The sequence below is a fragment of the Chelonia mydas genome, chromosome 13, assembly GCF_015237465.2.
Source record: "Chelonia mydas isolate rCheMyd1 chromosome 13, rCheMyd1.pri.v2, whole genome shotgun sequence".
Taxonomy (NCBI): Eukaryota; Metazoa; Chordata; order Testudines; family Cheloniidae; genus Chelonia; species Chelonia mydas.
Genome location: NC_051253.2, coordinates 15,745,384 through 15,770,098, shown reverse-complemented (window position 1 = coordinate 15,770,098; position 24,715 = coordinate 15,745,384). Strand labels below are relative to the sequence as shown.

General features: G+C 38.2%; 2 protein-coding genes across 11 annotated transcripts in view; one reads left to right on the top strand and one right to left on the bottom strand.

Annotated features, from left to right (window-relative positions):
* BCAS4 (breast carcinoma amplified sequence 4) overlaps positions 1 to 20,123 on the top strand; it is a 77,079-nt gene extending 56,956 nt beyond the window's left edge. For 2 of the 6 annotated variants that reach the window (XM_043527378.1, XM_043527375.1), the window contains 3 exons: positions 2,325 to 2,402; positions 7,742 to 7,767; positions 19,852 to 20,123. In XM_043527378.1, coding sequence (XP_043383313.1) covers positions 2,325 to 2,402; positions 7,742 to 7,767; positions 19,852 to 19,987 — 240 coding nt within the window. In that variant the 3' untranslated portion in view covers positions 19,988 to 20,123. Of the gene's footprint in view, positions 1 to 2,324; positions 2,403 to 7,741; positions 7,768 to 15,841; positions 18,417 to 19,851 lie in introns of those variants that run through there. The other 4 variants (XM_043527379.1, XM_043527376.1, XM_043527377.1 and 1 more) reach the window with 3 other exon arrangements.
* Positions 10,131 to 24,715, bottom strand: part of LOC102947588 (activity dependent neuroprotector homeobox) — a 43,562-nt gene continuing 28,977 nt past the window's right edge. For all 5 annotated transcript variants that reach the window (XM_037877257.2, XM_007059748.4, XM_027822235.3 and 2 more), the window contains 3 exons: positions 18,415 to 18,527; positions 16,818 to 16,910; positions 10,131 to 14,341 (listed from right to left, as the gene is read on the bottom strand). In XM_037877257.2, the coding sequence (XP_037733185.1) occupies positions 11,201 to 14,341; positions 16,818 to 16,910; positions 18,415 to 18,527 (3,347 nt within the window). In that variant the 3' untranslated portion in view covers positions 10,131 to 11,200. The remainder of the gene's footprint in view (positions 14,342 to 16,817; positions 16,911 to 18,414; positions 18,528 to 24,715) is intronic.

Below are 24,715 nucleotides of genomic sequence, written 5' to 3'. Positions count from 1 at the left end.
AGGGATGGGTCTATATCAGTGATACTCAGGCCTCAGTCATTCAGCAGCCAAATTAGCAATCAACATTACCCAAAAGAGCCAAAGTAGCATGAATTTATTGTTTCATTTACTATAGTACTATATATACATATTTTAAGAGTATGACGGGGGAAATCTATATATCTTTATATCTATCTCACAGCAAAATGACAGACCAAGTCTTATTATTTTAACATAGTAAAAGCATCCTGATTGGTTAGTAACTTAGATTGGTAAAAAATTAACTCATACAGTGTTTTAATATGTGCTGCAAAGAGCTGCAGGAGACACATTAAAGAGGCACCTGTGGCTCATGAACCTCCATCTAAGTTTCACTGGTCTAGATATGATTTAGTCCTGTCTCAGTGCAGGGGACTGGACTAGATGACCTCTCGAGGTCCCTTCCAGTCCTACATCTCCATGATTCTAAATACGCAGCACTGAAAAAATGTTCACAGCAGGCTTTTGTTGCAGGCAAAAGAGCTTAACATGTAAAGAGAAAAAGTGGTTTGGAGGTAGGGGAAAGTGGTCTAGATTGAAGTAGGATTACTAGAGAGAGAACAACCCCCACGAGTGAATAGTTACAAGACCAGACCTATGAGGAAGCCTGCTGGATGAGTGGACAGAAGGTAAGTTGGTGTGAGTGGAGTAAGTGCATGGATGAGTTGGGTTGGGACTTCAATTTGCTAGTAGATAAGGAACATGCAAAGAAGGTAATATAAGAATATATATGGGAATATAATTCCCATAATATAAGAACTAGGGGCCATCAAATGAAATTAATGGGCAGCAGGTTTAAAACAAATAAAAGGAAGTTCTTCTTCACACAGTGCACACTCAACCTGTGGAACTCCTTGCCTGAGGAGGTTGTGAAGCCTAGGACTATAACAGGGTTTAAAAGAGAACCGGATAAATTCATGGAGGCTAAGTCCATTAATGGCTATTAGCCAGGATGGGTAAGGAATGGTATCCCTAGCCTCTGTTTATCAGAGGGTGGAGATGGATGGCAGGAGAGAGATCACTGATCATTACCTGTTAGGTTCACTCCCTCTGGGGCACCTGGCATTGGCCACTGTCGGTAGACAGGATACTGGGCTGGATGAACATTTGGTCTGACCCAGTATGGCCATTCTTATGAGGTGATACGGTATAGCTACCACAGCTTTTTAGAGCCCTGGAAGTTAGTCTGGATGGCAAGAGAGGGAATTTCAATAGTCAAGATAATACCACAGTTCTCTACTGCTGCTTAACTACTGCTGCATATTAGTTCCAGATGCTTTTGACTATTTTTGAATGGCTTGTTTGGTACAACAATGAAAAGAGGAATAATGAAAATAGAAATCACTGCAAGAGAATGGCTTTGTATAAAGGAACAAATTCACTAAAAATGGCAATTTGGGGAAGATAGGAACCCTGCATGCGTGTTTTAAGACCAGGAGACTCTACGTGAAATAAATTGCATTAATGGCACATTAACTCTTAACAATGAGACATGAAGGCTAGGAAATTTGACTAAAAACTGCATGGACGATGATTTGCCCAAATCACCAGAAAAAGAATAAAGTCCCCAAGTCTTAAGAGCTTTCTAATGCTGGGCATCAGTGTCCACCATGATCTGGAATGGAATGTGAAGTGAGAATTCCTAGCGGCAGAGCCTAAAAGGATTGTCTTTAAGGTTTGAGATTCAATGTGGTGATAGAAAATGACCTGTATCCTGATGCATTTTCTGTTTCAGTACCCAAAGTAACAAATGATGATGCAGGATCAAATTCAAATGTGGTTTAGTGGGGTAGGGCTGCACTGACCTAGGTCAGCTGACTGGGGCTCATGGGACTAAAAAATTGCACTGTAGATGTTCGGACTTGGGCTGGAACCTAAGCTCTGAGGTGCCTCTTTGAGACCCGGCTCCAAGCCCTAGCCCAGAAGCCTACACTGCAATTTTATATCACTGTGAGCCTGCGTCAGCTGACCCGTGCTCTGAGACTCAGTGCTGAGTTGTTTATCACCACCTAGACATACCCAAGATGTACAACTTCACTGGGAGCTGCACCAGCTCAGGCCACGCCTTCTCATTTTTCCCTGATCGAGGGGGACAGACACTCCTGGAAACCACTTAAGTTCTAGTCTTTCCCCAGCCATTGTGTGTTGGAGGGGGAATGTTCTCCCCTTATTTGGTACATAATATACACTCTGAGGTATGTGAGAGATAATGTTGACAAATTGCAGCATCCCACATATGCCCAGGTAAACATATTAAAATTCTTTTCAGTGGTAAAGTTAATTTTTCTCCCATTTTCTCATTTCAGAAGCACACTCCCTCAGCACAGCATACATATGACCTGCCTAAACTCTACAGAACTGAAGATTATTTTCCTACTAACTACGTAGGTGCAAAGTATCAAAGCCACTAGTAGCTGACTTCATCTTATAAGCAGCTTTTTGGGGAGATGTTGCTTGAAATTTTTTCATGATTCATGTTTTGTCCTGACAAATAAAAACTTGAGAATTCTGCTAAGAGCTAAATGTATAGCAGTGATGGGGTAGGAGTAGCCTACGGATTTATTATATATATAGTTAGCTCCCTTATTTTAAGGGGAGCCTAAATGGTATGCATGGGGAAGAAATGTAAATATAGTTCAGAATAGATTTGTTCATAATATGGAGGTGTTTATTGCTGAAAAAAATACATAAAAACTCATTTTGTTTGCAGTGACATTTTAGAAACCAATTTGTTTACATATTTGAACATAAGGTTGCAGATTGCGGTGTGGATAGCATATTAAAACTATTTCATGTTATGTGATTTTCCTCCCACGTTTGATATAATTGTTAATTATAGATATTAACCACAGTCTTTAGGTGATATTTCGTATCAATAGCCTCCCACTGTTTTGAATTTACAAGATAAATCTCAAACCTCTAAAATCAATATGGTACAATTTTGGAAATTCAGTAAGTTACACATGGCTGAGACTTTCACTGAAAATAGGATCAGCTTCAAAAGCTGTTGTGTAATGTAACTTGAATGGTGTAAATAAATTTCTGCAAAGCTACTATGGACCCTTTGATGTGAAGTTTTATCATGAAGCTTTTACTCAGCTAGGGCCAAAAGTTTGCCATCTTCTCACAAAGTTTTGTTTTTCTTCCCACCCAACATAAGTCTATAGAAACAAAATATAAGCATTTGGCTAGGAAGAGGATTTGTGACTAGTGTATGCTAGAAGAGGTGGTCAAATTTAGACTAGCCAGGTATATAGAAAGTCTCACAGTTGCAGAAAGGGGGGAGGACAAGGAATGTATCAAATCAGATGTCACTTCTGATTATTTGCAAGTTACTTATCTGTAAGGTGCAGTACATGTGAAGAAACAATGCAATACAGGCATCTAGGTATAGCAACTTTATCAGATCTGCTATATGAACACAACTATTAGTGAAATACTAAAGATGGAAGGTACAATTGTATGTAAATATGGACTTATATTCTAAGTGAAGCTACATGCATCTGACCATCAATGCCTCTGCTTTTGGGTGGGAGTAGGTGTTTAAGTCATCTCACTACTCCATATTGGTTAGTGGGAACTAGTGATGAGATGTTACAGTACTGCAGCACATATCCAAAAGGAATGTGTGTCATGCAATCAAAGTCAGTGCCTCTGTAAGCCTGTTGTAGAGGATGTATCAAGTTCTTACACTGGTACTACCAAGAAGCAGAGTACCATATTTGTAATAGGGCTGTCAAGCAATTAAAAATCACAATTAATCAGGCTGTTACATAATAGAATACCATTTATTTAAATATCTTTGGATGTTTTCTACATTTTGATATATATTCATTTCAATTATAACAATACAAAGTGTACAGTGCTCACTTTATATTTCTTTCTTACAAATATTTGTACTGTAAAAAACTAGATAGTATTTTTCAATTCACCTAATACAAGTACTGTAGTGTAATCTCTATCATGAAAGTTGAACTTACAAATGTAGAATTATGTACAGAAAATAAAACAATGTAAAACTTTAGAGCCTCAAGTCCACTCAGTGCTACTTCTTGTTCAGCCCATTGCTCAGATAAACAAGTTTGTTTACATTTACAGGAGATAATGGTGCCTGCTGCTTCTTTACAATGTCACCTGAAAGTGAGAATTTGCTGATGGTTCTGCTCGATAACGGACCGAAGCATGTTCATTTTCATCATGAGTCAGATGCCACCAGCAGAAGGTTGATTTTCTTTTTTGGTGGTTCAGGTTCTGTAGTTTCTGCATTGGAATGTTTAACAAATTTAATTAACACATTTTTTTACCGAGTTTCATCAGCATAGAAGCATGTCCTCTGGAATGGTGGCCAAAGCATGAAGGAGCATACAAATGTTTAGGAGATCTGGCACGTAAATACCTTGCAGTGCCGGCTATAAAAGTGCCATGCAAATGCCTGTTCTCACTTTCAGGTGACACTATAAATAAGAAGCGGGCAACATTATCTCCTGCAAATGTAAACAAACTTGTTTGTTAGCGACTGGGTGAACAAGAAGTAGGATTGAGTGGACTTAAAGGCACTAAAGCTTTACATTGTTTTGTTTTTGAGTGCAGTATGTAACAGAAAAAGATTGCACTACAGTACTTGTACGAGGTGAACTGAAAAATACCATTTTTTAACATTTTTACAGTGCAAGTATTTGTAATCAAAATAATAAGATAAAGTGAACACTGTACACTTTGGTATTCTGTGTTGTAATTGAAATTTATATTTGAACATGTAGAAAAACATTTAATAAATTTGAATTGATATTCTATTGCCTAACAGTGCGATTAAGCACGATTAATCAAGAGCCCTAAGTAACAAGACTGACATTTGGATAAAAGCCTGTCAAAAGCAACGTTTAATACACCCAAAAGCCTGTCTCTCTACTGTCACTTTTTTAAAATTGTGATATCAGCTTTGACTAAGTTTGGTCTAATAGTTCTTTGAAATATTAGCATTATAAAATGCCTATTGTAGCCTTTGACATACCTAAATGTTGAAACACTGGTCTAGTTAGGGTATGAAAAAATTCACATTACCTTAAACATATTGCCTATTAAATCTGATAACAAGGAGTAATTTTTTTAGATGCTTGCTACAAGAACATATTCAGATACCTATGCTCTGTTTCAAAGATGAGTTAAAGGGTCAAACAATTTAATTCACAATTAGAGTATTATAGTTACACACTAATTGTATGAGTTAAGTCCCAACATCCACAATATACAAAATTGTGTTCCAAATGCCAATCATAGCTGTATTTACTGCTGTAATAGCAAAAGCCTGACTTGAAATAAGATACCGGATCGCTAGAGTTTAGCCTATTTTATAGGCCATCATAGGTAACATCTTTTGTAGAGAGAAGACAGTAGAAGTTCTAGTTTTCCCTTTTCATTTTAGCGCACACTTGTTAGTAAGATTATGTTGGCAGGTCATAAAGACCTCTTTCAGGAAATGTCCTGTCACGCACCATAAGGGCCTGTGATTTGTGGATTAAGCCAAATTGCACAAAGGCCCTCTTAGTGGGCAATAAGTGTCCCACACACAGGGAGTTAGTAGAGAATAGTTATTGTACTTTAAGTTCACACGCTAGTTTATTCTGCACTAAAAGACAAGCCCAAAATCCGAAGATAAGTAATTATTTCTCACCTACCCACCCCTGTAGTGACTGCATCCTTACGTAGTGCCCCCTGTCAAGTAACAGCTTAATATTAAGGCTGCTCTAGTCCTATTTTCATCAGGCCAAATCCTTGTCTCCTACTCTCCAATCAAGGGCAAGCTTTCCACTAATATAATGGGACTAAGATTTGGTCCTTCTACTTCAAAGGGAAACATTCAATTTACCAAACATCATTTAGTAGTTTCAAGTACTGCATGTGCCTTAAGTTTGCCACTCTCTTTAAAAAGAAAATAATCACTCTCCTACTGTTTTTTTGTTTAAAAAAAAACAAAAAACAACAACCTGCCCAGCTGCTGTATGCAAGACCTGTATGAACTGGGAAAACAGTCACCGTTCATCCTGTCCAGTTAGCACTTTAGTCTGTTTAAGCTATCAAGTGTACACTAAATAAACGAGAGATTTCTCTCTAATCTGTTAGAAGATTTGGATGTTACAAATAAATAGTAGGTAAAATATTTAAAATAACTTTCCTATGACCTCTGGTATATGCTGCACTTTGAACAAGAGTGGGGCTCTAGAATACTTCCATGCCCAAAGTTCAACTTTCTGCAGTTGCAAGTGAGTTTTGCTTTAGCCATGCTACCCCACTATATACACCATCAGCAAGTCAGTACAGTTTCCAGCATGAACAAGCAAATACTGGGGTGAATGGGTGGGTGTTATGGTACATCACATTGCTAGGAAGCTATTATGCATACTATAGCAATTCCTCTCAAAGTTAATTTAGCGCAAATGAAATCTTAAATCTCCAAATATGCACCTATAACCTCACTGGTCTATGATTAAGTGAAAAGCCAAGAATCACAATGAATGTGAGCATTAAATCTTGTCTAAGCTTTCAGTGGTATTAATAGCCTGTTAAAGAAGTTCATACATTTCAGTTCATACATTTCTGAAACAGCATATAAAAAGAAGTGTTCAGTTTGCACTTGTGAAACTAGAGAGATACTTAAAAAGTTTAATGCACAACACTCAAAGGAAAAAAATGTATGAAGACTGGCAAATGTGCCATTAATGGAAGACACTTAAGTGTAGCCCAGTAGCCCACACTTCTCTGCTGGAAAAGAATGGTTCAGTTCCGGTCAACAAACCCCACTCCAGGGAGAGGGAGTTAAAAACTAACTTTTATAGCCCCTCTTCAATACATTTTTAATGTGGGCTCAGTGTAGATCAGTGCACCATGTAGAGATCTTCAAAAAAAATAAGAGATATTACACACATACATGAACACAAGTAGAAGTGGAATATTAAGGGGCCATACAAATTGCTAGTGGCCCCAAAATCACTGGTTTCTATTTCACTACTAATTATTCAACCACAAATAGGACAAGTACTGGTCAAAAGTAAACTTAGGAGTTGTACCTGCTCTTACTAGATTCCAAGTTATGCAGCCTTGTATCAGACATCTTCTGTTTGCACTCATTAACATACTACATCAGCGCAGACACTTCTTAAAATTGCATCTAAACAGTGAGTTGTTTTAGGGGAAAAATAAACGTAACCTGTTTAAGAATCAAAACTAGAAATCGTTAGGTTGACCCTTTGGAGAAGTGTCTTAGTGATCTTTCCAAACCCCTCTGGTGGGGATAAAGCTTGGGCAGATTCATGGACAGATTGAGGTGGTACTAAGATAGTCACGGAGCTGTCTCGTCCCCTTTCCTTCCTGGGATCCCAGTCAGCAGAGTTCACTTTCAAGAGTCAGCCTCCCAACATGGCTGCTCTGCAAGCAAAGCTGTAATGTTAGTAAGTAACATTCTGCCACACTGTGACAGCATTTTTTATTTTTTTTAAATATAATTTGCTAGCTCCAGTAGAATTAACTTACGTCCATTTTGAACATTGCTCTCTAATATTAATTTTATTGGTCCATTCCCCCTGCCTCTAGATTTCTCAAAGATGAGTAAAACCTTGTAAAGAACAAAAATCTTGAGATCAGCTTCAACTGTCTCCTAATGTCTTAAGAGTTGCCTTTAGGTTTCCCCCTCCTCTCTGACCGGTCAAACAAATACAATTTTTTACAGAGCACTGGAATGCCAATCATTAAGAGGTAAGTATCATAATGTCCCGCTCTCTGCTAAAGCTAACAAATCATTACTATACCTTTTGATAAGTCAAGTCATACAGTTTTGAATAAAGGGGTTTTATCTAATCACTACAAACAGTTAGCTATACTACAGAGCTGCAAATGGAGCCATTCTAAATATTTCATATTTATAGTCACCCTTGGATGGCTAGAAATGGCAACTCAGATGAGGAGGCTGCCTCAGATCTTCAAGCCTGCTACCTATAAATTCTTATTTAAATGGACATCAGCTTAGACTCACACATTAAAGATGAATCAGTTAAAGCGACTGCATCACTCAGGGCTGGTCTACACTACCGCGCGGCGTCAATCTAAGACATGCAACTTCAGCTACACGAATAGCATAGCTGAAGTCGACATACTTAGATCTACTTACAGCGCTAAGTCAACAGCTGACGCTCTCCCGTCGGCTCTGCTTCCACTCCTCGTTCTGGTGGAGTACCCAAGTTGACAGGAGAGCGCTCAGCGGTCGATTTATCGCATCTATACGAGACGCGATAAATTGACCCCTGCTGGATCGATCGCTGCCCGCTGATGCGGCGGGCAGTGTAGACAAGCCCTAAGTGTGGTGAATACGTTCAGAAGATACGTATCATAGAACCTGTCTGAAACCAACTGAAGAGAATATGAAACTCAAAAGAGGTACTGTCAACCTGTTTAAAAATAAACAAAATATCCAGACCACTAATCATCTTTAAAAATATCTATCCTGCCTGTTTGTTCCTGCTGGAGCCAATGGGAACAAACTTAACTGCAGCCTCTTGTGCATAGTGGTACCTTGGAAGGGAAAGAGAAAATGAGAAAACATGCACCACCCATTATCCAATCAAAAGTCTTTGCTTTGAAACAGTCATCACTTCCGCTTCTATTGATCGACCAATCATCCATGTGAAAGCTCACTCTGTGAAGCTAAGAGGATGTCTACATAGCAATAAAAATACAGCTGACTCAGGGTTGTGGTGCTTAGGCTGTAGGGCTACAAAACTGCAGTGCAGACACCTAGGCAGCAGGTCCCAGAGCCAGACTTCAGCCCAACCATCTACACTGTAATGGTATAGTTCTGCAAGCCTGGGTCAGCTGACCCTATGTTAGCCACAGGTGTTTTATTGTTGTGTAGACATCCCCTAAGAAGTCAGTGTGACCAAAAATTGGGGAAGAGGTATAATACATTTTAAATACATAGACCATATTAATAATTTCAGCGTAGGCTTGCATGGCTCACTTATTTGTTACACCAGTCCTTTTCTAGACCTACCTGTTTATTATGTAGATATACTCAAATTTCTGCCCAAGATGCTTTTAAACTTCAGATCCATTTCATAATGGGGATTTAAAAATATTTCCTTTAGTTACACTACTGTGAAAAGCTTCCACACAGAAAAACTGTAGATAGGTTAAGCAAGTAGTAAAACAGTGATGACTTTTGTTTCCTAGGCACATCATATCATATCCTAACTAACTTTCATCTGCTATCTATCACTGGTTGTAAAGTCTGCCAATATATCCTGATCATACCCTTTCTGGGTTAACATATAAAACCCTGAAAAGGTACAAGAAATTCAAAACCACAATATTTTAGGATATATACTTTCAGCAAATCAAGCTTTCATTTGCTCTGATATGCAAAAGTCTTGCTCTAAGCACATCTGGATTTTTCAAGGAAAGATTACATGAATGCATTCTGAGGACAAGAGGCAAATCTTTGTTACAGTATGTTCTTGCCATACTACTGGAAGACTGGTTTGACCCCCACCAATCAAAATGACTAACATTAACTACTAAACTGTGCCATTTGTATATGGGATTTATTCGGTTTCTGAAAAACTAAACAATTGCATTTTTCCAAGGGAGTATTCCATATAACAGAAAAATCTGTGTTTTAAGTAGTCAGCACCTTCCCCACTACCCACACTTCCAAATATATAAAAAGCTTGAAAGATTCTAGGTAGAAAAGATTCTTCCAGTATGCTTGAACTTTAACTTAATTGATTATTAAGAACAAGAAATGAAAAAACATGACTATGGGGGTGCCTTTAGATCCTGAAGCTTATGGAACTAGTGAAGCAATGCAAGTCTATTTATATGCTCCTGTTCCTAGTAATAAGTAAAGGAGGAAGGTGAAAGCTATTAACTTACTGGTTAAGTTGATCTTAAATAGAAAATGTTTTAAATTTTCCCATAAGCAATCAGTAGATCTGAAACAGCACCACCACACAAACTTGCCATAGCAAATCCCCAGAGCTTCTTTCTACAGGGGTCAATGTAATGAAGCACAATTTACCAAACAGCGATATGGCACTAGTAATAAAGCAAATGTTTACATTAAGCACAATACAGCAATTTATTTAGATGCTTAAATGAAGAATACAAAGGGAAATAAAGATCACAAAATTATACATACTACAACAGTGTGTCATATATTAGATGGTATAAATGAATACAACACCTTGTTGGTGTTAACTAAAGATAAAACTAAATATCCAAAATGCAGCATTTTTATTTCTGTATGCTGCTTCAACACAATACACTTTTATACAGATCTAAAAGGTGTCAAAATTAGTAGCTGCAAACTTGTTTCTTGCATGTGATTTTTTCTTTTTTAGCTTAAAAGATTTCAGAAAATGGCTCTGAAATACATTTGTCATCAGTTGTAATGTCAAGGATATTCAGAACAAGAAAATTCTATAATACAATAGAGTCCAGATATAATTTTTTATGTTGCTGGCCTCAGTTTTGAGATTGTACAAGGTTATGTGCAAAAACTAAGTTTGTCAAAATTCATACTATAGCAGTTTCAAGCTTTTGCTAGGTAAACTAGATACAGCATTTATTACACAGCAGGGCAACACTAAAAAAGAGAAACAAATCTATGATGGGTACACAAGAACAATTTCATAAGCTTCACTTGAATAGGTCTAAAAGACTGTACAAATATACATTTCAACTATTCAGAATGATACATGAAAAAAAATCAATTTCCCCATAGTCTACTATACACATTGAACTGGTAGCTCATGTTGGCCCTATACTACCATGTGAAAAAGGGTAATGTTTAAAAAGACATACAACTGAACATATCGAAGAGTGAAATAAATGTTGAAAATGCAGATAAAGAAAACCTCTGCTTTTCTTTGTGTGCATTCTGGAGCCACCAGCTTATCTGTTTTCACATTAAGTTACTGTGCTCATCACAGTAGGTATTCTCAAGCAAATTTAGCCAACAGCATACTTAGGAATAACCACTGGAATAATAGTGGCCACATCAACCACTAGCCAGATGACCTAGCACTCAAAAGGCAGTACCAGTTAGAATTAAGCTCAGCAGTCATATTGAAATGAAAGTATTTAGACAGTTGTAGATTGAAGCATATTTACTCATGCTTCTGAATTGAGCAGCTTATGCTTGCTGGCTACTCAACTCTACACCAGTTAAGCTGCTATGCATTGGTTCTGCTACACCATCAGTCACATTGTCAAACTGATCTCCATCTTCGCTGTCAATTGTGCTATTCTGCCATTCCATCTGCTGATTTGACAAACTCTCCTCAATTTCTGATGCATTTTTCCATTGTGACTGGTCCTTAGACCAAAATTCTTCTACTTTTCCATAGGAACTATTCTTCCATTTTGATTGCTCCTCATCACTTTCAGATGCAACCCCTTTTATTTCTGCAGCTGGTTTACTACTACCAGCATCTTCACTCTGGGATGATTCATCTGTCCAAACTTCTGGTTTCACCTCTGATGTATTGTCTTCAAAGTCAGAAACTTGCTGAGAGCCAGGTCCACTTTCAGACTGCGAAGCTCCATCTTTCCATTCAGCAGCATCATCTTGATCTTCTTGATCACCTTCACTATCTGAGGCATCACCTACCAGTTTAATTGGTTCCTTGGCAGAGTGAATCTCTTCATATTTTGAGCCTTCCTCCTGTTTTTGGTCTGATTTCTCTGGAGACTGTAAGGGATTTTCATCAGCTGTCTCCTTGGATATGCTGTCTTCAGGATTCTCTATTATGCTATCAATAGAGGTTTTACGACCAACATCTGAAATTGGTTGACCAAATGGACTATTGCTTTCATTAGATTCCTCTTCTATATTTTCGTAACTGTCTGAAGAACTTTCCTCATCTTTTTCTAGGTTTATTTTTTTATCAACAGTTTTACTAGCATTGACTCTGGAATTCTTTTCATCATGATTTTCAAACAGCCATTCAGCATCAAAATCCATTTCGTGTTTAACTTTGTTTAATTCTTTCATGTTAAAACCAAGTAGCACACCAGGCTTGTACTTTTCACAATCTCTAACACATTTCTTTCTTTTGTTGCTAAAATGTGAAGCAATATCTGATTTCCATAGCCATAAACTGGCAGCCAACTTTTCAATTTCTCTTCTACTGGGATACGGTTGCTTATTGAAATATTTCGTAAGAAATGTTTTTCTGGCTTCATAAGAATCATCTTCATGACCTTTAGGGTCTAAAGCTAAAACTACAGGTTCTTCAGGCTTCTCTTCAAAGGCAGATGGTGAGTCATCATCATCCATTTTTCTTTTCTTCATCAGAGAGAATTCCATGTGTTCATAAGTACGTTTCACAGGTGCTACAGCTGGAGACTGATTTAGTCGAGATGGCGCATTAGCTTTGTCTTGGCCGTTTTGGGTCTTCCCAACCCCTCTGCAATGAACAAGGTGTAGCGTTATAGTTGAGGCAGTCATATTACTGGTATACACACCAAGACAATGAATGCATTTATATGTTAGCTTTTTCTCAACTGGATGAACTGTTTGAATAACCTGATGCCTCTCCCTTAAGTGATGTGCGAGTGCATCAGATATAGGTCCTTTTAGGATTGAAAAGCAGAGAGGGCAGAGTGTTTTACCCACATCTTTTTTGTAGGGGACTGCTGCTTGAGGAGAACTTTTCACAGGTATATCTGCCTTCTCCTGGATTTTCGGCTGTGGTTTTGGAGGAACGGGAGGAGTATTCTGAGCATGATAAGCTACAGATTCAGCAGGGGCATCTCTCAGATTGTAGGTGGTTACAAGTAGATGTATATTAGTGTGACTACCCTGCTGCAATGTCAAATCAAAGGTTAAAGTGGAATCAGTTTTAGGTCCCATTTCTTCATCAACATGAACCATTCGCATATGAGCAGCCATCTTTTCAACATCATTGAAAGTTGAACGGCAGTATGGACAAGACAGTCCATGGATTAACATATGATTAAGCAACGTATCAGTTGGTAAATAGCGATTACAGTATAAACATTTGCTAGTGAAATTGTGTATTTTCATTATATAGTTAGCTACTGCAGGCACCTTTTCAGCCTTGTGCTCCTTTTCAAAGTGAACACTGTACACGTTTTCAGGAAACAGCTCATTACAGATTGTACAAATTTTCCATTTTTGTGTCGATGAAGTATTGACAGCAGAAGGACCTGTAGCAGCCACAGGAGGCTTTGAGCCAGACTGACCTAATACTCTTGATGCTGCCTGAGACTGAGATAATGACGTTTGTTTCAACTGGGCTGATGAAAGAGAAGATGAATTGGCAGACTGAAGAGAGTACCTTGCTGGAGTCTGAGATCTCTGCTCCCCTCCAAGGGTATAAGGCCTTCCATTTCCACTAGGTGAAAACTGTTTCATTGTTTGAGACTGTTGTGGAATAGAAACTGGTGCATTACCACTTAAGTTTAGCCTTCCCCCCGGCTGTCCAACATAACTTGGTGGTACTGATTTGACTCCATAATTGTTCTGTTGTAGGTGAACATTTGACATCATATTCACTCCTGCGGAATTTAATGTAGGCTTTGGTATAGTAAGTCGATTCATCATCTGCTGTGATGGAAGAGATCGGACATTCCCAGGGGAAAGGGGACCCATCCTTTGAGGCAGTCCCATAGGCTTTTTATCCTGTGGTTTTGGAGCTATTAGCATCAAAGGTTTGGATCTTGGAACCACTACATTAGTGTGCCCTATCATTGCTGTAACCTGATATCCTATACGTTCATGGTCTTCAATAACATGCTGTACTAAAGCTTCATATGACTTCGGCATAAAAAGGCATCGTTTGCAGTGAATACTACCCTCCTCTCGGGTACTGGAACTTAAGGGAACTGCACCGTTGAGTGACTTTTCACCTGCCTTTGCTACGTAAGGTGCAGCAACATGCTGAAAATGTTCCCTGTAAATGTGCTTTCTAACTATTTCATATAGAGGATCTCGGTAAGTGCACTTCTTACAATAATAAACAGCTTGTTCTACACTGTCAGCCTGCTTAGGTTTAAGGCTATCATGTTTGTTTTTATCTTTAAAAGTGCTGATGCCTCCACTCGGTGTATTGGCATTTGGAGCATGAAATATTTTAATGTGCGTTTCCAAAGTCTTTTTGTCCGCATTGAAAGTACAGTAGGGACAATTAAGAAGAATCCTATTTTCAAAATCTTCACTATGAACATTCCGGAAGTGACTTTTATAGGCTGAAAAGAACTTCGACGAAAATGGACATGCACTGCAGCAAAAGGGTTTTGTCCGATAGTCCTTAAAACAAAGAACAAAACAAAAACTAGATATCAAAACACACATTTTTTTTAACAAGACATTTTGCACTAGCAGCATGGACAATGTGGAATTTCAGCTCATCTCAGAGACCATTACAATGGGTTAGACCAGCTTCAAATCTGCCATTAATTTGGCATTCACATTTTTTGGCCTATAAATCAGGTAATTAGAAGTTTAATTACCAGACTGCACATGTAAAATGAAAAGTGCCAATTTAGAGGTCACTTTGAAAGCATAGCCCAGTGTGTCATGTTTATGGTTAATTCATAAAGAAATCACTCTTTTTTAGTAAGGGAATGGAAACAATGCTGCCTGTCAGGTTGCATGGAACAGAGACTTTACCAACATCTTTTGCCAGAAGATGTGAGCTTGGCTGTTAAAAACTGTAATGTACTATTAGTTGGCAAGCTCACAGAATGAGGCTTTCAGGCCAAAAAAGTACTTCACAAAATGATATTTTTAGATATTTCAATGTGCTTTAATCCAGTCATTAGCAACAATTAACAATTTTCTTTTAATACTGTCCTTAAAAGCTTTCTAAATTGGTGCAGTATTTTGAAATAGGTATTTTTAACTGCCACTTCTAGTGTCATAGCCATACAAGCCTAGTGCCTCTTTTTGTATTATAATATCTTACTCACTTTTGAGAATGGAGCAGAACTGAGCAGTTTAGCTCCTCAGTCCTGTTGCTTCCACACAGATTAAAGCAACATTAATCAGGGCACAACTGAAACAATGTAACATAGGCGGTGGGGGATGAACATGCAAACTATGATGCAGAAGTTATTTTGCGAATTTGGAATGAAGCAGAAGGAATACTCTTCATGAAACATAAATCAGATCCCAAAAGGCATTATTTAACTGTAATGTTTAATTTAGATAATATAATCATCCTATCAGCGATACCTGAGAAGTAGAGCTACAAGCAACCAACTTTTTCTACTGACCAAAGCTAAATTGTAAATTTTTCAAAACTCACCATGGATCACGGGGAAAAGAAAAAAAAAGGCTTTTGAAAAATTCTACTCTTTTATATAATACCACCTAGCTCTTTCATAGTGCTTTTCATAGACCCCTTGCTCCCTCTAAATTGTAGCAGCTTTGAAAGGGTTTCTGATGCAGTGTCAACTGTTACACTTCAAACTGAAATTAAACTGTACGTGATTCGTGTCTATCTTTGAAGTCAGCCTGGCATTTCAAAATAATTTAACATTAAATATAAAACATGACCAATTGAATTAACTATGAACAACATTCACAGCTATACAAGTGAAGCTATGCAAGTGAAGCTTCAAGGTGCAAGTGCATCCCCTGAAGTTAAGGAATGAATTACTCTCCCCCTCTGTACAAGTGAGTAGTGAGCTATGTGTATTTCTGGCCACCTTCTGAAGCCTCACATATTGGCCATTGCTGGAAACAGGCCACAGAATTAAGAGCTGTCTGCTTTGATGTGACAAATCTTTTTGTTGAATTTATTAGAAGCAGGAAGAACATAGTGATGCACATCAGGCGCATAGCAATAAAGGAAGTTTGGTTTTACAAATACCAGACCAGTGATCCATCAAATATAAGCATCCTGTTTCCAGAGGTGAGCAATACCTGATACTTATACCACCTGATTTCATAAGTGAAATGTTCACCTGTCATTGTTTCACTGCTTATTTTATTAAATATTATACTAAAAGTAGAGGTTATCATAGAACCAAAGTGAAGGGCTTCTGTTAAATTTCTTTAGTCAGTGGAATAAGACAGAAGTCACTATCACAGTTACATTTCTTTTCCTCCATTTCTCCTAGCTCAGTTCAAACCTCCTTAGCTTTATAGTCAATTCAGAAACATCTAGAAAAGAATAAATAAGATATCCAACAACACTGCCGCTCCATTCTGCTGTATTTAACTGTGTGCCTAAACTGAACAGGCTCTGACACAGATGGGTTATCACCAAGTCCTCAGAGATGTAGCAGACAGCTGAAAGCTATGACTGGAGAAAGCAGCAGTTGGATTTATTCTACTTAATATTTTTCTGAATTCATCATGAAAACAGATGGTGGAACTGAATTAGGGAGAGGTGAAGCAAATCTTGTAGAAACAGTCTGTACAAATAGTTATACTTTTAACTAGAGGGTTGGTGAGTTTGTGCTGAGCTGGAAAACAAGGATGGCAACTTTTTTTTCTTCTTCTTCTTCAACTAAAGAATAGAACAGGTGCTTAAAATTTCTCAATAGTGAAGTTCCTCATTCAAATAACTGGCCCTCAGCATGTTTAACCCAATCAAGACTAGGATTATTACTTGTACAACAAAAGCACCCTTCTAATAATCCTTTAAGTAGATTATAAAAGCCACCATTAAAACTGGTAAAATACAACAAAAGAAATTGGTATAATTGTGCAAAACACCATTTGAAAGTTACTGCCTTCAGGATCTGAGGTGAGATTCTGTGGAACCATTACTAACCTGATTTTTTGTAAGCGATGGATCCCACAATCCTACATCTTCCCATGTAGTGTTTTTCAAATAAAAGTCATTAGGTTCAAACTGCTTAAAATCCTGGAAAAGGGTGGATGGGAAGACAGAGAAACATCAAAAACAAAAACCAATTGCTCCCCATTAATTACTCATGAAGACACCCACACAGCCCTGTGTCCACCAAGAACTACCCACAAGTAGTACAAGAGATCATTAACCAAGGGAAAATTTCCCCTCATGAAAATTGTAAAAATGCATCTTGTACATTTCAACTAAAGTTTCCCTTGGCCAAAAAAGGTGGGTTCCCAAAGAATTAGCGGTTCCAAATAAGCAATTCTGAAAAGTACAGGCTCAAAGACACTAAATAACCGAGGGCCAAGATTTTCAAAAATAAAATCCTGAAGTCAGTCCAAGTCCGACTTTCAAGATTTTCAAAAGTGTTCAGCACCTGACAGCTCCCACTGAGATCAATGTTGAGTATTTTTTTAAAATCAGATGTGTGTTTAAAGATGGACCACCGGTTCTATTTTTAAAAATCTTGGCCGAGGGACTTAGTTGAAGTTCTTAAAAGCACCTTAAGTCCCAAGTTTTGAAAGCACCTAAGGTACTCTTAATCCCAAAGTGTTACTGAAAGCCAATGGGACTCAGGCCTAAATCACTTTTGAAATTTGGATTCAAACTCCTTTGGAAATTTTACCCTGAAGCCTATTATTCAACCCACACTTATTCAAAGTAATTGACCCCAAACAAAAAGGGATGAACACTCATTTTATCTGGAACAACAACATGAAGAAGAGGAGCTAGTTTAAAACTAGAACAAAACGCAGAAGGTTACTACCTATAGGGTGCTGAAGAGCCATAGAGCAGATGAGTGGAAAGGTGATCTTACAGGGTATTCATTTCAGGAAAAAGGTTTTTGATAAGCAATATCTTAAAGTTTGTCAGTAAGATTAATAGCAGAATATGTCTTAAATATCAACTTAAGCCATTATAGAAGGCAGTCCTTAACATAGTAACCCACTGTTCTGCACTGAAATACCTGTAAAAATCTCAGTTCATCTCTTGGCCCCTAGGACAGCAGGCTCTAAGGCCTTGTCTAGACTAGGATTTAAAGGTGTCATTTTACTACAAGAGCTAGCACCTGCTAACACATTTTAAAAGTCTAGCACAGACAAAGCCCAGTGCCTTCAACACATGCCAAACTAGACAGTTAAAGCCCAAGCACGTTAGCTAACACTACACCTTTACATCCCAGTTTAGATGAGGCTTAAAAGTGTGTGACTTGCTTCAGCAGCAACTCCTAGTAACCATTTAAGAATGACTCTTCTAGATGGCAGTAATTCTGTAACAGAACCCCACACAACTCATTCTCATCTGGAGGTCACAACCCCTGAGGTAAAGTGAAGGGGTAAAACTGAAGGTCCTTAAAGGTCTATCAGAAACGTATAGGGACCCCGAAAAAAATCTGATGTGGTGGTAGCTAATACAATGTTTTTATGAAATCTCTATAATAAATATTTCAGCAGAAAATTGAATCCAAGTGCCTCAATTCAAACCAGAAAGCCAAGTCAGATGTCATACTTACTTCTATGTGTTCTTTACAGTATTCCAAACCAATATCACTAAGTATTTTTTTCACAGTTTTCCGGGCTTTTCTTAAACTGCCAAGGTTGTTGACAGGAAGTTGGAACATAGTTTCTATTGAAAAAGAAAGTAATAAGGGGAAAAGAAGTTTAAGTCAAAATATGTTTGGTCTCATGAAGAGCTGCATTTTTAATTCTCAGTAATATATTCTTACTTCACCCACATCATGGAACATAAAGAGCTGTCACCATTTCTTAAGAAAAACTAGTACATTTTCTCTCCGGTTTGTTCTTAAAATGAGGTGGGCTGTGAAAACTAGATGTTGTCAAACTTTAAAGTGAACACTCAACAGAAGAGTTGATGCAATGACTGCTGAAAAGAAAAAAGTCGAACCAAGCAGCACCTGGGGACAACTTTAAAAAATATTTCCATTTAGTGTAAAATTTACCTACTGTGTCAAAGCTCTTACAAATGCAGTCCACTCTTTTGTGCATATGGATACTAGCTCATCTGGAAGTTGAGAAATCAGGGCTCCAAAGAATTTTGTTTTTTTGAGAGACTTCTTTTAAATCAACCTATAGCAGGTTTCTTAGCTATATATCCAACAGCAGAAAAGTGAACTGGTTACATGTTCAATGACATTTCGCTCAAGATTTTGGGTAGCCCACACTGCGCTCTTAGATACACTTAAAATTTTTAAAATAACCCTATCACATCACCACCACATTGTGATACGGAGTCAGGGAAAGAACCTCTGTTCTCACAGAGAAGTTTCTGGTGCAGAATATTGAGCACATTGGGTTCAGTGCTACTCCATTTTCCATATATCTGAGTTTGATTTGAGTGGTTGACAAGCAATTAAAGATATCAGTAAAGACTGTAGTCAGCAGACTTCTTTACCATTAAAATGTGCACTGAAGACTTTACTTAGAGTCCATTTCAGGGTTCTATGTTTCTCTTTCAACAATTGCTGAGGTCACCAACCACCTAGAGTAATGCAGTTTGAGGCAATCAAACACTGAGGGGGAGACAGAGCGCCCTACACTGAGGTTGTCACAGGTAAATAAGGGAGAAACTATTTGTAAATTAATTCTAACTCCATTGTCTGTTACTGACTGGGAAAGTTTATGAACTAATTTTCAGATCAACTGTAAAAAGGAAAGGCTAAATTTGGTACTTTTGAAGCTACAGAGATTCCTGAATTCCCTAACAACCAGAATTAAGAGCTCATCCAACCCACAAGGCAACAGTTAGATCCACAGCCTCAGCAGGTTTGTGGATACTGGAATCCTCAGTTTATGTGCTGTTGCTATCACTGTAACAGCAAAGAATTGTACAACCATTAAGTCATATCCTGAAGTACAACAATGGGGCATTTGCATTGGAGGATGGTAGTGGTACAAGTGGTAGAAATCTGAAAAATGTCTCTTTTCTTCAGACATTATAGATACCTTTTCTGGGTACTAGAGATTAAAGGAAGTGTACCCCCACCCTTTTCTTTTTTTCAAGAAAAGAGAATTTCATTTTTTTTAAGAACTAAAGAATTATCAGAGGCGAAGAGCTTGTTTCAGTGAACTGTAACAGTAATGTTTGTTGTGACTGGAATACTTTAGAGGGCTAGCAGGTTTCACTGTTGGTAGCTATTATCTAGATACGCTGTGTGATTAAGTGGAAAACAATTCAATAAAATATTATTTTGTTTGAATGATACACATTTCTGCTCTTGTAAACTAATAACCCCATCATAGGGCCAAAATCTATCCCAGCTCCACTAAAAAAAAGTAGTGTCGTTTTTAACCATGTCACTTGGCTTTTGATACATCTGTAGATATAGTTTTAACTCTTGCTCATCTTTACTTAAGTGTCATCTCTGGAATTTGAGATGATTAATAAGTAAGGCTAAGTTTTTGTCACGCATATTTTTAGTAAAAAATTCACGGAAGTCCGTGACCTGTCCCTAACATTTACTAAAAATACCAGTGACAAAATGGGTAGCCTGGGCAGCTGCGGGTGTGCGGGAAGGAGGGCTGGGAGCTCCAGAGTCCCCCTCAGCTGGTGGTTCCAAACTGCATGGGTTCCCACTGCCGCCCGCAGGGGACCAGTGGGGATTCCCCCTGTTGCCAGGTCCTCCCTGCTGCCCCTGGGAGGGTTGGGGGGGGGCGCGGCAAGGGAGCAGCATCGGGAAGCTGCGGGGCTCCCCACTGCCACCCACAGAGGCCGGGCAGCTGCCTGCCTCCACAGGTGGCAGGGACCCTGCAGCTCCCCACCAGTGCTGGCTGAGGTCACGGAGATCTTTCGAAGTTATGGATTCCGTGACTAAATCACAGCCTTATTAATAAGACATCTACAAAAATACTATTTAAAAAATAGGTTCTCTTTTAATTCTATCATAAGATCAGTACCAATTTCTATTAAGTTATAACAAGACTGACAATGACATTTTCATAAACCACAAATGTGTGTGGACTGTGATTACAGAACTATAGTTAGGTATCTGACAACCCTCTTCCCCCCAAACCCTCACCACACACTCCTTCCAAAGTTTGCTTCTTTTGACTGTCTACATACTGGCCTTTTCAGAAAAATGTCCTGGTATTTACACTGGTGCACCAGCTGTTAAATCAAAGTCCAGACAGCCTCCAGCATCTTGCCTACACTAGGGCTCCCACTGTTAACAACACTGCTGGTGGAGCTGAATTTGGCATTAGCAACGGTGTGAAGTTTTTCAGAAAATAAACCTAGAACAGACAAGGTTTCCAAATATATAAGTGCTAGTGCAGGTCAAAAATGGCTCCCAAGAAAAAGCTGTGGATTGTCACACTATGTAAGTTTCCTATTAATACAATTTACAGATTATGTGGGAACCAGACCCAATTTGCAGAAAACTCTATGGTAAAATTTCAAAAGTGTCTAAACCATGGGAAGTGGAAACATTTTCATTCAAAAACTAATATAAATAACCCACTATATTAAAAGGTAAAAAAGCAAGGACATTTAGTGTAAAGATAGGTTTCAGAGTAGCAGCCGTGTTAGTCTGTATCCGCAAAAAGAAAAAGAGGACTTGTGGCACCTTAGAGACTAACAAATTTATTTGAGCATAAGCTTTCGTGAGCTACAGCTCACTTCATTGGATGCATTCAGTGGAAAATACAGTGGGGAGATTTATATACACAGAGAACGTGAAACAATGGGTGTTACCATACACACTGTAAGGAGAGTGATCAGGTAAGGTGAGTAATTACCAGCAGGAGAGCGGGGAGGAAAAAACCATTTGTAGTGATAATCAAGGTGGGCCATTTCCAGCAGTTGACAAGAACATCTGAAGAACCTATCCTTGCAACAAAGCCCGTTGCAAACTGTGTCCACATATCTATTCAGGGGACACCATCATAGGGCCTAATCACATCAGCCACACTATCAGAGACTCGTTCACCTGCACATCTACCAATGTGATATATGCCTTCATGTGCCAGCAATGCCCCTCTGCCATGTACATTGGCCAAACTGGACAGTCTCTACGTAAAAATAAACGGACACAAATCAGACATCAAGAATTATAACATTCAAAAACCAGTCGGAGAACACTTTAATCTCTTTGGTCACTCGATTACAAACCTAAAAGTGGCAATTCTTCAACAAAAAAAACTTCAAAAATAGACTTCAACGAGAGAATGCTGAATTGGAATTAATTTGCAAACTCAATACAATTAACTTAGGCTTGAATAAAGACTGGGAGTGGATGGGTCATTACACAAAGTAAAACTATTTCCCCATGTTTATTCCCCCCCCCCCCCGGGTTAACTGCTGGAAATGGCCCACCTTGATTATCACAACAGAAGGTCTTCCCTCCCCCCCCCCCCCCCCGCCCCGCTCTCCTGCTGGTAATAGCTCACCTTACCTGATCACTCTCCTTACAGTGTGTATGGTAACACCCATTGTTTCATGTTCTCTGTGTATATAACTCTCCCCACTGTATTTTCCACTGAATGCATCCGATGAAGTGAGCTGTAGCTCACAAAAGCTTATGCTCAAATAAATTTGTTAGTCTCTAAGGTGCCACAAGTCCTCCTTTTCTTTTAGTGTAAAGATGTTTGCCTGTCTATAAATATTTCTACTGTGTTTAAAGTGTTTCAGGGATGACAGAGTTAACTCACTTGTAAAGAGTATTAGCAACAATGGAATGACAAGGACAGAATGAAAACATAATACTAATGGTCTATTTTCAAACCACAAACAAGGAAATTCAAAGATATTTCAATAGACTTTTGTATTTAATTTCCTCTAAGTAACACGTTTAAAGAAACCCCTAGTAATAATACTACCACAAACATCATGACTTGTTTGACATAGATACTGTGTAAATTCAAGTGGATCAACTGAATGCTATACAAGTTAAGATTATTGATGTAGCTTTAGAAGATTTAAATTTGAATGAGACTAAAGTACTAAAACAATTTCACTAAAGTACTTATGTATGCACAGCTACTTTTCAGAAGGTACATTTATTTTTAAAAAACAACACTAAAACTTCACCCTTACATAGCACTTTAATTTTAAGATCTCAAAACACTTTACGAACATTTAGTGACAGCATCCTGAAGTATATCTATTTTACAACTGAGGAAAATAGAGACCAAGAGGTTAAGTGACATATCGATGGTTTCAACAATTTAGTTACCAAGTTGGGAATGGAAGACGGGTGCCCTAACCAACCTATAATAACTAGGCAATATTGCCTCCCATTAAAATCAAAACCTTTCCCATTATAATTACCCAGTTAGATTATCCTAGTCCATTCCTCATAGAACAAGATGCAGACCAAAATAACTGCATTACTACTGGCATCTTTGATTAGAAGCCAAGGACTGAGTGGACCATGTTTCCTAGTCCTTCACTACTGTGCTGTGACACTCCGGGGGAGGAGGGGCAGAGGAGAGTGAGAGCCCGGAGAGAATCCTGAATTATTGCCTGTACTGTACCTGTTCTGAACAGGGGATTTCAGTTGCCCACTGTTGTGAATCCAGCATCTTTCACGAGCAATGAATTTACTTGTAATTTAAAGTAACAAATCTTTTTCAGTGGAGTGTATCTGTTACTAAGCGGGAGTCTGACCATTCAAAAATTAATTGCTCAAATAACTGAAGTCAGCCTTAGTGAATCCTATTCACCCTTTTGCAATTTTTTTTTAATCATGGTAAAGGTGTGGAAAATAATTTTGTGCCTCAGCTGGTAAATTTTCATTACTATTTTACACGACTGATTCAAACTAACTAGTTATTGTATAGAAGTCTGCATTCAAACCCTTGATTCATTTATTACTTGTTAAAGTAAATTCCAAGTTGGTCCACAAGGCCCTTTCCTCTTTCAGATCCCTCCTTAAGACCCACTTCTACAAAGACGCACACAAGAAAGGTAACCATAACATTCAGCTATTTTTAAAAATATAAGAGTATCTTGAACCATTATGCTGTGCATTAGGCTTTTCTGAATAGCCACATAATATTTTGATAGTCTCCCATCTCTGCCACCCCCCACCCACCTCCCAACGTACAGGTTGCCCTCTTTTTGTAGCATCGTGTCCCAGTTTTTAAAACTCTTCTGGTCAGAGACTGTGTCCTCTTATTTGTATTGTGAAATGCTTAGCACATTTTTGGGTGCTGTAAGATTATGCAACTTAGGCCAAGATATAAACCCATAAAAAGAATGGTAAGTAATGTTTCATAGTGGAAATAGGTATTTGCCCTCTAGGTAGAGCTCTGTGAATGAAACATAGTAATAGTATATATATTTGAGAACTCATGCAATATATTTAATATTAAAAGTAGCATTACATGTAATTACTTCCACAGATGAAACAGAAGTAAAGTCATAACTAAAAGTCCTAGGTGTTTAAGATACGTAATGTGACAATAACTATATTTTTTATATCATCATTGAAGCAAAATTCCTAATATGGCTCAGCTTTGAGCCAGATATATTAAAAAATAAATATTTTCCAAGAGCTATTCAAATTGTAGACTTGTAATTTATACCAATAGGGCCAAGAAATGAAGTGACACTCATTTAAGAACTGTAAAGTGTGAGAATTAGCAAAGTTCTACTGTAATTGTTTTCAAAGAAGACTAAGACTGATAGCTTATTTTTTCCACTTGGAAAAATTGCCATTACGCAAGAATTTCAACTAGACCAGTGGTTTTCAATCTTTTTTCATTTGCGGACCCCTTTGGAAATCTTAGACCGTCTGTGGACTCCCAGAGGTCCACAGACTACAGGTTGAAAACCAATTAAGTAGTTGGTTGACT